General features: G+C 44.9%; 2 protein-coding genes across 3 annotated transcripts in view; one reads left to right on the top strand and one right to left on the bottom strand.

The window, feature by feature from the left end:
* The window catches only part of pkn2a (protein kinase N2a), a 27,948-nt gene extending 21,688 nt beyond the window's left edge, over positions 1 to 6,260 (top strand). For both annotated transcript variants that reach the window (XM_080493592.1, XM_080493591.1), the window contains exons 9-23: positions 9 to 118; positions 211 to 354; positions 717 to 792; positions 1,010 to 1,166; positions 1,319 to 1,445; positions 1,728 to 1,864; positions 2,059 to 2,134; positions 2,300 to 2,391; positions 2,642 to 2,818; positions 3,023 to 3,085; positions 3,174 to 3,250; positions 3,494 to 3,636; positions 4,284 to 4,391; positions 4,468 to 4,548; positions 4,629 to 6,260. In XM_080493592.1, coding sequence (XP_080349718.1) covers positions 9 to 118; positions 211 to 354; positions 717 to 792; positions 1,010 to 1,166; positions 1,319 to 1,445; positions 1,728 to 1,864; positions 2,059 to 2,134; positions 2,300 to 2,391; positions 2,642 to 2,818; positions 3,023 to 3,085; positions 3,174 to 3,250; positions 3,494 to 3,636; positions 4,284 to 4,391; positions 4,468 to 4,548; positions 4,629 to 4,832 — 1,772 coding nt within the window. In that variant the 3' untranslated portion in view covers positions 4,833 to 6,260. The remainder of the gene's footprint in view (positions 1 to 8; positions 119 to 210; positions 355 to 716; positions 793 to 1,009; positions 1,167 to 1,318; positions 1,446 to 1,727; positions 1,865 to 2,058; positions 2,135 to 2,299; positions 2,392 to 2,641; positions 2,819 to 3,022; positions 3,086 to 3,173; positions 3,251 to 3,493; positions 3,637 to 4,283; positions 4,392 to 4,467; positions 4,549 to 4,628) is intronic.
* On the bottom strand, positions 6,109 to 12,329 carry gtf2b (general transcription factor IIB). The gene is made up of 7 exons (XM_080458016.1): positions 12,016 to 12,329; positions 9,758 to 9,870; positions 8,250 to 8,383; positions 8,029 to 8,175; positions 7,404 to 7,533; positions 6,996 to 7,277; positions 6,109 to 6,831 (listed from the first exon to the last, which is right to left on the bottom strand). The coding sequence occupies exons 1-7, from the start codon at positions 12,030 to 12,032 to the stop codon at positions 6,698 to 6,700; spliced, it is 957 nt and encodes a 318-aa protein (XP_080314142.1). The 5' UTR covers positions 12,033 to 12,329; the 3' UTR covers positions 6,109 to 6,697.

Genomic DNA, 12,329 nt, shown 5'->3' with positions numbered 1-12,329 from the left:
TTTCTCAGATGAGATCAGCGCGGTGTTGAAGCTGGACAACACAGTAGTTGGGCAAACGACCTGGAGGCCGGTCAGCAACCAAGCCTGGGACCAGAAGTTCACATTGGAGCTGGACCGGGTAACACATGTTTCCTCCTCCGTGATTGTACAGTGCCGTGTTAGCGTGTTGTGCAACTAGTTGATGTGTGATTATGTGGCTCTGTCTTTTAGTCTCGTGAGCTGGAGATCTCCGTTTACTGGCGTGATTGGCGTTCACTCTGTGCTGTCAAGTTCCTGCGGCTGGAGGACTTCCTGGACAATCAGCGTCATGGGATGTGTTTGTACCTGGAGCCACAGGGGATGCTGTTTGCTGAGGTACAGATGCACATCTCAGTGGTTCTGTCTTTGACCTCATCAACGGCTGGATGTAGTGCTTAACCTTCACCATGTGAAAAGATGTGAATACAAAGCATTTTATCTTAGACTTGGGTCCATCTGAAGGTCTTAAAAACTCAACCTGCCATTACTGTGAACAACAATTACACACAAGTGCTGCTCACGTGTTTTGCATTTTTGTAAATTAGTTAATGACGAGAAATAGACTCGTATTTCGGTCTCTGTGCTTTTTCATGATCTTCTCGGCTGTATGATAATCTTCACTCCTGTGACAGTGTGTTTCTTCTACAACGAGAGATTTTTCAAATGACTCCTGATTCCCAAAATGTCGTTTTGTCCAGGTCACATTTTTTAACCCCGTCATTGAGAGACGACCAAAGCTGCAAAGACAAAAAAAGATTTTCTCCAAACAGCAAGGTGAGCGTTGCAGTCTGATTTTTAATGCAGGAGTGATGATACCTGCTTTTTCTGCCAGACATTTAATCAAATTCAAGTCCTGTGATTCAGGATTTCATCGGTACAGCACTAGTTTTTCCCAAGTCAGTTGCTTTGTGGCAAAAACGTTTTTTACCCTTCAGTCTTCTCAGTTTAGTTTCCACTTGTCTTCATTTCCTGTTCTCCATGTCTTCATCAGGTAAGACATTTCTACGGGCCCCTCAGATGAACATCAACATCGCCACGTGGGGCCGTCTGGTGAGGCGAGCGATCCCGACCGTCAGCACCAACTCCTTCAGTCCGCAGGCAGCCGAGATGGGACCCAGCAGCCTGCCTGGATCACCCACACCCAGCGGGTACACACACACTCAATATCTCAACTGTCGTCACTCACTGAGAGTGTGAAGGATTGAAACAGGAAGAGAGTAAATCCATGACTGACATGAGTGCAGCTGCTGACTTGGTCACTACTAGAAGCTCAGTGAGTTGGTGCTGTGTCTGTCCGCAGTGACCCGCTGGTCACCAAGCTGGACTTTGACAAAGAGCCCACACCAGGACCCAAACACTACCCAGCACCCGACGACATCAGAGAACCGCTGGTGCAGCACAAACTACCTGACAAGGAGGAAGTGCAGGTAATAGCTTCATGATTGGAATCTGAACTTGATGATCTGATGACTTCAGAAGGCTGTGGTATTAGAAATAGACACCAACTCTGTTAAAACAGTGTTTTGTGCCTCTAAAGATTTAACAGGTTTTTATGTCATCACATATCATCCAGACATGCATGGAAAGTTCTAACTCTGAAGTACTTGTTGATTAGTCACTCTGTCAGCTTTTATTAAGCAAACCTCAGTGATTTTCCTCCCGACTGCGTCGATTCACTGTCCTCTGTCTTCCTGTGCCTGGTTCTGCAGGACGCGCTCGCCTCATTTGACTTCCTCAACAAAAGAAACAGCGTGGTGATGAAGCCTGACATGGACGGAGTCGGCCAGCAGGACATCCAGCATCCTGACCTGGAGCTTACAGCCTTCCAGAAAGATGCAGAAATAAGGTAGTTCGGTCACACACATGCCAACAAATCTCCAGGTTCAGTTCAAATGAAAGATCATAAATAGCTAATAACTTTAGTTGTTATTGTTCAAGTGGTGTGTCACTCACCCGGCTGGGACGTGCAGCCGGGATCAGTCGGTGTGACCGCTGCCGCCTGGCACAGGAGCTCAACTATGACACTCCTCTTGTTTCCAGGGAAGAAGAACAGTTTCACTTCAGTCTGCAGGACTTCAAATGTGTGGCGGTCCTCGGGCGGGGTCACTTTGGAAAGGTTTGTTTGATTCACTCATCCTCATTGATTATTTGCTGTGTTTTTCATCATTGGTTGATATTTTCTGTAACAATTGGTTGTTTTAGCAGACGGTTGTTTAGTCCATGAAATATAAGTGGTGGCGGTGCTGATTACCGTCTGTCTCTCTGTGTGTCTCCTCGACAGGTGCTGTTAGCAGAATATAAAAGCACAGGGGAAATGTTCGCCATCAAAGCTTTGAAGAAAGGGGACATTGTGGCTCGCGATGAGGTGGACAGGTGAACTTTGAAAGCTGCTGATCACACTTATTTCACTCACCACAAACGCTGCACGTGGAAGGTTGATAAACAGGAGATTCTACCAGAGTAGCTTCTCCCCACGTTGGCATGTGTTTGTAATTGGACTCCAGCCTCATTGTATAAGCTGCAGATGCACCTTGAAGCATGTAGCCAATCAGTGAGGACTAATAGATGAATGGAGCGGTCGTTGAGCTGCGGCGACTTACAGCTTGTGTCTCTCCTCTGCCAGCCTGATGTGTGAGAAGAGGATCTTCGAGACGGTCAACAGCGTCCGGCACCCGTTCCTGGTCAACCTGTTTGCGTGTTTCCAGACGCAGGAGCACGTGTGTTTCGTCATGGAGTACGCTGCCGGAGGCGACCTGATGATGCACATTCACGCCGATGTTTTCTCCGAGCCGAGGGCCGTGTGAGTGTGTGGGCGGCCTGCTGGTCACATCAATGCCACTGATTTCTGTCTCAACTGATCATTTACATCCTGTCTTAAATCCAATTCCATCTTTAATTCTTTATGCTGCATTTGTTGTATTCTTTTTTTCCCCAGTTGTGTCTCTTTGCTTCATGTTTTCCTTTAGACATCATCTAACCTTCTTCTTCTCTTGTGTCCTTGCAGATTTTATGCTGCCTGCGTTGTTTTGGGTTTACAGTTTCTACATGACCATAAGATTGTGTACAGGTAAAGCTTGAGGCATTTCAGAGTTGACTTTGCTTTGGAAAGGATTCAGTTTGTGGGATAAAATGCTTTCCCTTTTTGCCATTTGAAGAGATTTGAAGCTGGATAACCTGCTTCTGGATACAGAGGGCTATGTCAAGATCGCTGACTTTGGGCTTTGCAAAGAAGGTAAAACAATAAATACTTCAAAACAACCCGCTGGAAGACGTCTTCTTTTAACAGTAGTATTTTACATTATTTTATAAAAGACTATTGAGATATTTTTTCTTGTTTAATTTTTTTTTGCATTGTTTTAGTACTTAACCATCTGGCTTCTTATATTTCTCCTCGTGTCGCTTCCATTTAAAGTTTTAGCAGCACTTGACTTGCTGGTGTGGATTCATGAACACTTTGGCTCCTTTATGTTTTCAGGAATGGGTTTCAAGGATCGCACCAGCACATTTTGCGGCACGCCAGAGTTTTTGGCTCCAGAGGTTTTAACTGAAACTTCGTACACGCGTGCTGTGGACTGGTGGGGGCTGGGCGTCCTCATCTTTGAGATGCTGGTTGGAGAGGTGAGGCTTTATTACTTCTGTCGGGATGGAATTGAACTGGACTGATGTTTCACCTCTTTTCTAGTGTTTTAGATGAGGAATTGTTAATTATTGTGGGAATGGTTGAGAGGGCCATGTCCTCTTCTTCTCTCTCCAAGAAGTCCACTTCTTCTGCTTTTCTTCTTGAGAGCGACGCCCTCTGGTGGACTGATTACTAAGTGTTCATTTCAACACAATGTTGCATGGACATACAGCTGCAGTGACATTTAACGTGTTGTGCTTAATGTCCATGTGTCTCAACCATGTACCAACCACTCTGCCAGCGCGCGCGCACACACACACACACACACACACACACACACACACACACACACACACACACACACACACACACACACACACACACACACACACACACACACACACACACACACACACACACAGGTTTCAACCACTGTCCCGGTTTGATAACTGGACTGTCTGACTACTAAACAAGAACGGATTAATCGTCTTTAAAACTCCAAACTATTCTGGTTTTCTTCTGACAAGATTTAGATGTCAAATGTCCAAATAGTGAAGAAACCAGGTTTTTTTGGGTTTTTTTTTAACTATTTGTCTTGTTTGTTTTGTGTTTTTGTTTTTTAACTTCCGGCCCTGTGTTATTTCAGTCGCCCTTCCCCGGTGACGATGAGGAGGAGGTGTTTGACAGCATCGTTAATGATGAAGTCCGCTACCCACGATTCCTCTCCACCGAGGCCATCTCCATCATGAGGAGGGTGTGTGGTTTGATCACAACTCTTGTGTTTGATGATTGTGGTGTCGGTTCTTCACAGTTGTGATATTTGTGTTCAGCTGCTGAGGAGGAGCCCGGAGCGTCGTCTGGGAGCAGGAGAAAGGGACGCAGAGGAGGTCAAAAAGCATCTATTCTTCAGGGTAAGGAGCAGAAACTGAGCGCTCGCCGTCCCCCTCGTCGGTGAATCCTCATGCGAGCCGCTCTCTCTCCCTCTTTGCAGAGCATGGACTGGAACGGGCTGCTGGCCAAGAAGGTGAAGCCGCCGTTCGTGCCGACGATCCAGGGTTCCAACGACGTCAGCAACTTTGATGACGAATTTACCTCAGAGGCTCCGATCTTAACCCCGCCCAGGGAACCCCGAGCGCTGAACTCCGAGGAGCAGAACATGTTCTCTGACTTTGATTACATCGCTGACTGGTGTTAGCTCCACATGAACCCCCTCCCCCACCCTCCTGCAGCACACTCACACACACACTGTGAACAACAAACGCAGCAGAGACTGTAGCTCACAACAGTTTTTTTTTTTTTAAAAGACTCCTCCATGACTCCTCTTCACTGCCCTAAATGCTGAAGAGGAGCGATGAACTCTGTGCCATTGAGAAGAAATGCCCAGACGCCTCCTGAGCACCCACTCTTATTTTTTTAATCCATACATGAAGAACGTTTTTTTTTTTTAAAGAAAAAGAAAACAAATGAACTAGTGTTGGAGTGAAGGAGCTTCCTCCTGCAGACTTGTAATGGTGGTGTCTGTTGTCTGACCACTGAGAATGTTTCTTTTCCACATGAACTCCGAGAAGACGGCAACATCACAAACTTGTTATATCAGTGTCACTGTCTTCAGCGTTTCCTGACCTGTACAGATTATATTCAATCGTATATTTTATTGTTTCCGTTTCTTTATTTGCCCTCGCCGTAGACTCTCTTTGTCTCACTGTAAAGTTCTGCTCAGTGGATTTTGCGTGCTCAAAGCATCGTCGCTGAACCGTCAGCCACAACAATCATCTTGACTACTACTGCTGCTCGCTGCTTTACTTGAAAGTATGAGACGTCACTCGGACCCGGCCTCCGTCTGCAGCCCAACGTCGTCTCACTTTAACTGGAGGATAACCGTGTGTGAGACCTCATGCCACATCGCCGCTAAAAACAATCATTTGTAAAGGAGTTGACTATTAAAATGCATCTTGTGGAGAAGGAAAATCTAATCCGGGAACTATTACGTCCTCTGTGCTGCCCACTAGTGGCTCTGAAGTGCCTTTTGTAGGCAATGACTTCGACCTGGAGCTTATTTCATTCCTGCATATTTTTTTTTTTATTAAATTTTTTTTACCTCAGTGACAAAGCTACCAAAACCAAATCCGTGCTGTCCTTCAGGAAGCAGAGAAGGGACAGATTTCATGGTTTGAATAAAAACTGACTTCAACAGCGACAGATTGAGCAGCGACGCTTCCCACGTAGTTTCGATGCCATGTTTGCAGCTCACACAGCGAAGGCAGCCGATGCTCAGTTTGCATGTTTTTACATAAACTGACTCACATGGAGCACCACAGGGAAGGGCAGGGTATATTTTTTATATATATATATACATACTGTATGTATACAATTAAGCTGAAAGCACTAATTTTATCTAGTTTTTAATTATCTGCATTTCTTAATGATGAAAATAGATTGTACAAAGTTTTAGTTGTTTTTTTTTATTCTTTGCTTGTGCATGTTGTTGCCAGAACAGATCTATGAATGGTACACAATTACAGTCACAACTGTTGCTGTTCATCTTCCTGTTGTAGGAAAAAAAAAAAAAAAGGCTTTTTGTTTGCAACCATTTGTTGCCCATCATGGATGCACAAATTAAACATTTGTAATAGTGTTTGTGCTTTTAATTAACCTGGCGCATCACACGCTTCCCGAGAAGGCACCGCTACAGATTGCTGTGTCGTAAACAAAACTAGAAATTGAGCTGATTTAATGAAAATCTTTATTTTTAAATTACTTGGAACAATTCAAACAAACTAACAAAATAGAACCAGGTCATTTTTCTACAAAAAAAACAAAAGGTTGTGTGTACAGTATGAAACCAGCCTAAAATTGCAAGCATTTTCCCACTTGGACATATATACATAACAGTATATACAGTCAAGTGAAATACTGCAAGTACAGCCAGCAAGCAGTTTATTTAAGCACTGGAATGTGGCTCCACTTTATCCCTGTCACAGTGCCTCCGTGAGAGGCTGGTAGTCTCAGGCGGAACAAGAGAACACAAAAAAAATAAATCAGCACTGTTTCGGGGGGATTTCACAGTTGGGGCAGTTTGTCGACGGGTGTGTCGAACTTGAAGTCTGGAGGGAAAAGTTCTGCAGCTCGAGGATAGATGAGTCGGTATGACTGCCTGATGGTGACGTCCGCCACGCCGGCGATGTCTCCGATTTCTGTGGACACCAGAAAATGAATCATTTGTCAGTTGATTATCACTGAACCGGTATTAATTGGGCATCTCTTGTGAATTTTCCACTTCCAAACTGGAAATAAACGGACCAATAAGACTTGCAAGTAAAATAAAGATGCCGCGTGACTCACACGCAACACCGCTCACCTTTCTGGGTCTTCTTCTCTGCGGAGGCCTGCGAGGCCATGTAGATGGCTGCGGCGGCCACGGAGATGGGGCTCCTGCCGGGCACCAGGTCGAGCTCTACGGCCTTCCTGGCGATGTAGGTCGCCGCCATCTGCACCTGCTTGGGCAGGCCGAGGTTGGAGCAGAAGCGGGACATGAAGTCGCCGGTGGTGATGAGGTCCACGCTCGTCTCCAGCGCCTTCAGGATCAGCTTGAAGCACCGACCGATCTCCTTCTTGGAGATCCGAGACACGGCACATATCTCTGTTCAGGACAGAAGAGGCGGGGTCACAGAAAAACCCCCCAGAGATGACACTTTAGTGCGACTGCGAGATGTCAATAGGTTTATTTTTAAATATAATGGCAGACAGTTGACAAGTTGAGAGGAACCTTTGAAGGTTCTTGGTACGCCCTCCTGTCTGCAGGCGATGTAGAGGCAGGCCGAGGCGATGGCGTCATTGGCTCTCCCCTTCAGGCTCTTCTGTTCATAGACCTGCTTGAAGAGGTTGTTTGTTCTGTCCTGCGGAGCAAATACAAGTATTGAAATGTGTCTTTCATAGTCATATCAAGAACATAAAGACAGACACATCTGCTTGTAGTAGATTTTGCAAGAACAGCTTCTTCATCTACTTTTATTTCTGGAAAATGAGATTACAACAATGAGGTCATTGCATTGTAGTGTAGTCGAGGCTTTGAGACGCAGTAAGTCAAAGAAAAGTCCTTCTCACTCTTTCTAATGAGTTGCAGATTTTTCTCGGCTGTTAATCCACGTGTTCACGTGAGGCCAAGTTTGGAGGAATTACCTCAAATTCCTTCTGAGGTACTTTGTTTATGAGATGTTGTTCATATAACGGGTCTCGCCAAAGACAGACCGTCATAACTGCGGTGTGCGCCCCAACACCAGGGATCAAGTTACATAATTAGCACACATGATCAGTCTCATTTTCTGTTCTTCCTGCGGGTTTTCATTTCCCTCTCTGCTCGGTGAGGTGAGCAGACGTTTCTCGGTACTCACTACAATGTTTCTAGGCAGGTTGATGCGATCCGCCATGGTGCTGATCTCTTTGAAGGCGTTGAGCATGGCTCTGTCGGAGCTGCTCATGGTCCGGCGGTTCTGGTACTTGGAGTTTCCAAATTCATCAAAACTTGCTGCACCGGTTCCCTGTGGGACAAACAGTGGACGCTGGTCAGTGGAACGGCTTTCAGAGCTTCACGTGGCACACCGTCGTCCCTCACCTTGCTGATCATGGTCGTGAGGTCTCCTCCGTTGAGCAGCGGGTTCTGGGCATCTCCCACTCTGGATGGATCTTTCAGGGCTTTCTCGTTTGAAAACGTCCTCCACTCTGAGCCCACGTCTATTACACGGTCACCTGAGGACAGGAAATCGTTTCTAAATACCAGTAACAACATATAATGACACACGATCGCAAAACAGTGCAGTTTTGCGCGACTTTTCAGATCTCCTGGCGGGCTGGTTTCACGCCTCCTACCACAGCATCATCGCTGCCATGTCTTGGTAACAACGTGCTATACTGATTGAAACTCTACATATTTCAGCAGAAAAAGAAAGACCTTCATCATTCAGTCATTTAAAGACTTGACTTCCTGGCACACCGACTGAATTCAACCTGGGCAGTTTGTCCAAACCTTTCTTCAGCTCCAGCCCTGAGAAATCTGTCACATTTCTGTGTCTGACCAAATGACTTCCCTCAGGAGTAATCCAGGGTGGAATACCCAGCACTATTCCCTCCACTTAACTTTTCCTTCTGTTTTCATATCATGTAGCTCTTCCAGGGCTACTCGAAGTTGTGTCAATAGCAGGACACATTGACGCTGTTATTTTACTCCGCTTATCACGGTGGCCTGTTCTTGGAAACACGCACCAGGGCAGAGGATTAGATTTGATGTTTTAATCCTGTTTTTTCTTTGCACTATGTTCGTCTTTCTACTATCTGGAGACAAAGGGACACTGGTCTCCTCCGAGGCCGTCTGCAGCGGCAGAGCTTGCATCAGAGAGCGGCTGGCATCTCTCAGCTCCCCTCTGACCCGGCCTGAGCTCAGGGGCCTCATTAGAGGAGTTCAGCCGCACAGACTGCGTCATTGGCTTTTTCAACTTTACACACCTTTTCAAAACATCACCTGCGGTGCTCATCCCAGTCTGGACTCACACCAAGTGTACAGTATCCTCAAAGTACTCGCCACATCTGGTGTCTTCCAACATCTTTCACTACAACCTCAACTAAAAATAGGATTGCTGGAGATTTTGCTCATTTAATTGGACTATTTACTTTCTGTTGACATCTTGTCACAAATCACCTGAACACGGAACTTTAAATCGACTGATAAGTGGCCTCAGAGGGCAAGTAGTTATCAATTTCAATTATAGCGAAAACAATAAAACTGTGTCATATAGCAACCGGGAAATTGAAAGTTATGTAATAGATCTCACAAACAAAAAGACACTGAAGAGTGGTTAAGACACACTGAATTGTTTTTCACATGAGAGACACCCTCTGCCTTGAATAACAGTCAAGTCAATCTACTTTGTTAACAGGCGTATAGGTACTATGAATTTTAGGTGCAATAACCTTAAAACCTAAAGAGCCACAGGACGATGATGTCGGCTGATCAACTCATGAAAGTCATGAAAAGCTTACTATGAAGAGAATAGCAGAAACAAGCTCACTTGATTGAAACGCTTCAATTGAAAACTGAAAAAGCATAAATATTCTAATTATTCTCACCTACTACGAGGCCGCATTCAGGGCAAATCATGTCCCCTGCCCTGTAGTCTTCCACCAGGATGGCATCTGGATGGTTGGGACAGTGAACTCTTGGAAGGGCGAGGAAATCTCCGCTGTACAAACAACAACAACAACAAAGTGATCAAACAGCCCAATGGCAAAAACAACAACACAACAGGTTTCAAGAAGATGTGAGTCACATGTGAGGAGAGAACTAATTTCTACAGCATTAAGGACACATGACTTCAATATACAACCACCAGTCTCCTGAACACAGGCTCCAAAGAGCAATCTACGATTTTAGAGAGGCATGGGACGACTACATAACGTAGATAACACAGGATTAAGACGTCACGTGTCAAAATTGGACATAATGGATTCAAACAGCAAATAGAATGAAATATGGGTTTGCTTGAGATGAAAACAAAGATTTAATCATTGTCCCTGTTATTGCCACTATTATTATGATGTTGTAGTTTAGAGGTGACATGCTGAACTGCACTATCGAAGATAAAACTGATTAATCACATTACAGCATTACAACATGGAGCTGAAAAATGACGGCGCTTTTAAAATCAAAAACTGAAATTTTACCTTAAACGATAAAGAAGTTTTTTCTGTAAATGATGAATTCTTGTGTGGCTGCCTCTTTTATGCCCACTACACACTGTGACATTCAGTTCACAGCAACACACTGGACAACATCAATCCAATAAACTTTGGGTCCTACATGAAGTTGGCTGTGTGCACGATGAAAACGCAAGCTGAATCGCAGCCTACGACGTACGGGATTACGCAAGAATAAAACATAAGCGTGCGCCATTCACTCACGAAAAAGAGACTAGGGAACACGAAGTTCGCCCTCGCCCTTGTTGCGTGTATGTGTTTGGAGAGAAATCCCCAAAAAACGTTTTGTTTACATCCGACACACGTCTTAGATGCCTTTAGCCACTATAGCCACAAAGCACCTATTTGCGTGTTGCGCCAGTGTCGCGCTGACCAGAACGTCATTCCATACTTCATTTCTATTGGTTGGTTAGTTAACTTATGTCACAGCAGCAGTCATGATCACCCCGAATTTTATCACAACTCGTCTTTGGTCGCAAGGCCTTGATAATGGCCGTCCTTGAACCTGTTCGACAGTGCAACTTAAGACCACCGATTTAGAGCAAAGACCGAAGATTTCCCCGCGATTCTCTGATCACTGTTATATTTTGTCTGGGGCGGCCAAAAATTGCACATTGTGCAGCAGGCAAACAGTACTATCCTAGGGCCTCCTTTATTTTTGGTTATCTTTCACCGGATTTCGGGCGCATAACTAGTCCCTCCGCTGTTTGGAGCACTTACACAAAAAGCACATCGAAATGTGTGGAGAAATTCAAGAATTGTGGGCGATGATTTTTTTTTTTTCTTCACAATTACTGACCTGCATCTCTCACCATGACATCACACACACCTGGAGTGGAGCTGCTACTTTGATACTTTTACACTTTTAATGCTACTTGATCCCTGTTACAGGTACTTTATCGATTGTTTATCACCATTAGTGGTACTTTATTGTTTTCACTATAAGTGGTACTTTATTTATACGTTTTCTCTTATCACTATTAATGTTGTCACGACACATCGTCACAGTTGATCTGAAAAAAAGTCCGCTTTTTTTCTCCCACATTCACACATACAAAATGTCCCGCAGTCATTTTTATTTACTCAGTCTAGCAACAACAACTTCCCCATTCACGCACTTTAAAGCAGCTATCGTGATAAACGGTGTATAAATGAGAAAAAAAAACAAACAAAAAAAAACAAGGACGACCCGTGTTTTCAAAACACAGTTGGAGTAAACACAACGAGTGGGTTTCAGCTTCAAAGCCTCAAGCACGTACAAAATAAGGGGGCTTCAGACACAATCCTAACAATTCTACAATGTCATGGAAAAACGTGAGTATCCCCGGCGCTGCGAGAGTAAAACGGGTAACCAACCCGGAGTTGTGCCCGGTGCAGTGAGAGTGAAGCGGGGAAACAGACCGACACTTCTGGCAACGTCTAACGGCTGGTTAGCATGCTAGCTAGCCTCCGGCTAGCACAATAGAGCCAACACTCAACAGTCTGGTTAAGGGCGTGGTGTACTTCACACTGATACGACACTAAACTATCATCAGGCCCCGAATAAATGTTAATCCTATAAAACACAAACACCCGAAAATGCGTCCGAAAAAGAGCAGGGCAAATACGTTAAGTTAAGGTTTGCTACGTACCGGCTCGTGGACGCCATGTCACCTCTCAGTCCGCACAAAGTGACGATACGTTTCACCGCGCCGCCGCGTATGAGCTTGTGTCGAGCACGAGCAAGCTCGCGAGCGGAGCCAGTGGCTTTTAGCGGAGTTACGTCACTGATGACGTTACGAGCCCCGCTGGTTAACCCTTCAACAAACAATGTTAATAATTGGAAAGTGAAAATAAGAATTTAAAAAACCTATAATAATGTTGACTAGAAAATTTCTGAGGAAATTGTGTGTGCCTGCCTCTTCTTCTTCTTCTTCTTCTTCTTCTATCATACACTACCGCCATC

The sequence above is a fragment of the Lipophrys pholis genome (genome assembly GCF_963383615.2).
Source record: "Lipophrys pholis genome assembly, chromosome: 1".
NCBI lineage: Eukaryota > Metazoa > Chordata > Actinopteri > Blenniiformes > Blenniidae > Lipophrys > Lipophrys pholis.
This window is presented reverse-complemented; position numbering and strand designations above follow the sequence as displayed.

Bases quoted from the DNA above. Each gene is read 5' to 3' on its own strand.
- gtf2b (XM_080458016.1), bottom strand. The intron at 8,384-9,757 runs GTGAGAATAATT...TCCTGTCCTCAG, and splicing joins TGAATGCGGCCTCGTAGTAG to GTGACCGTGTAATAGACGTG. The intron at 6,832-6,995 runs GTGAGCGGTGTT...TGGTGTCCACAG, and splicing joins AGAGAAGAAGACCCAGAAAG to AAATCGGAGACATCGCCGGC.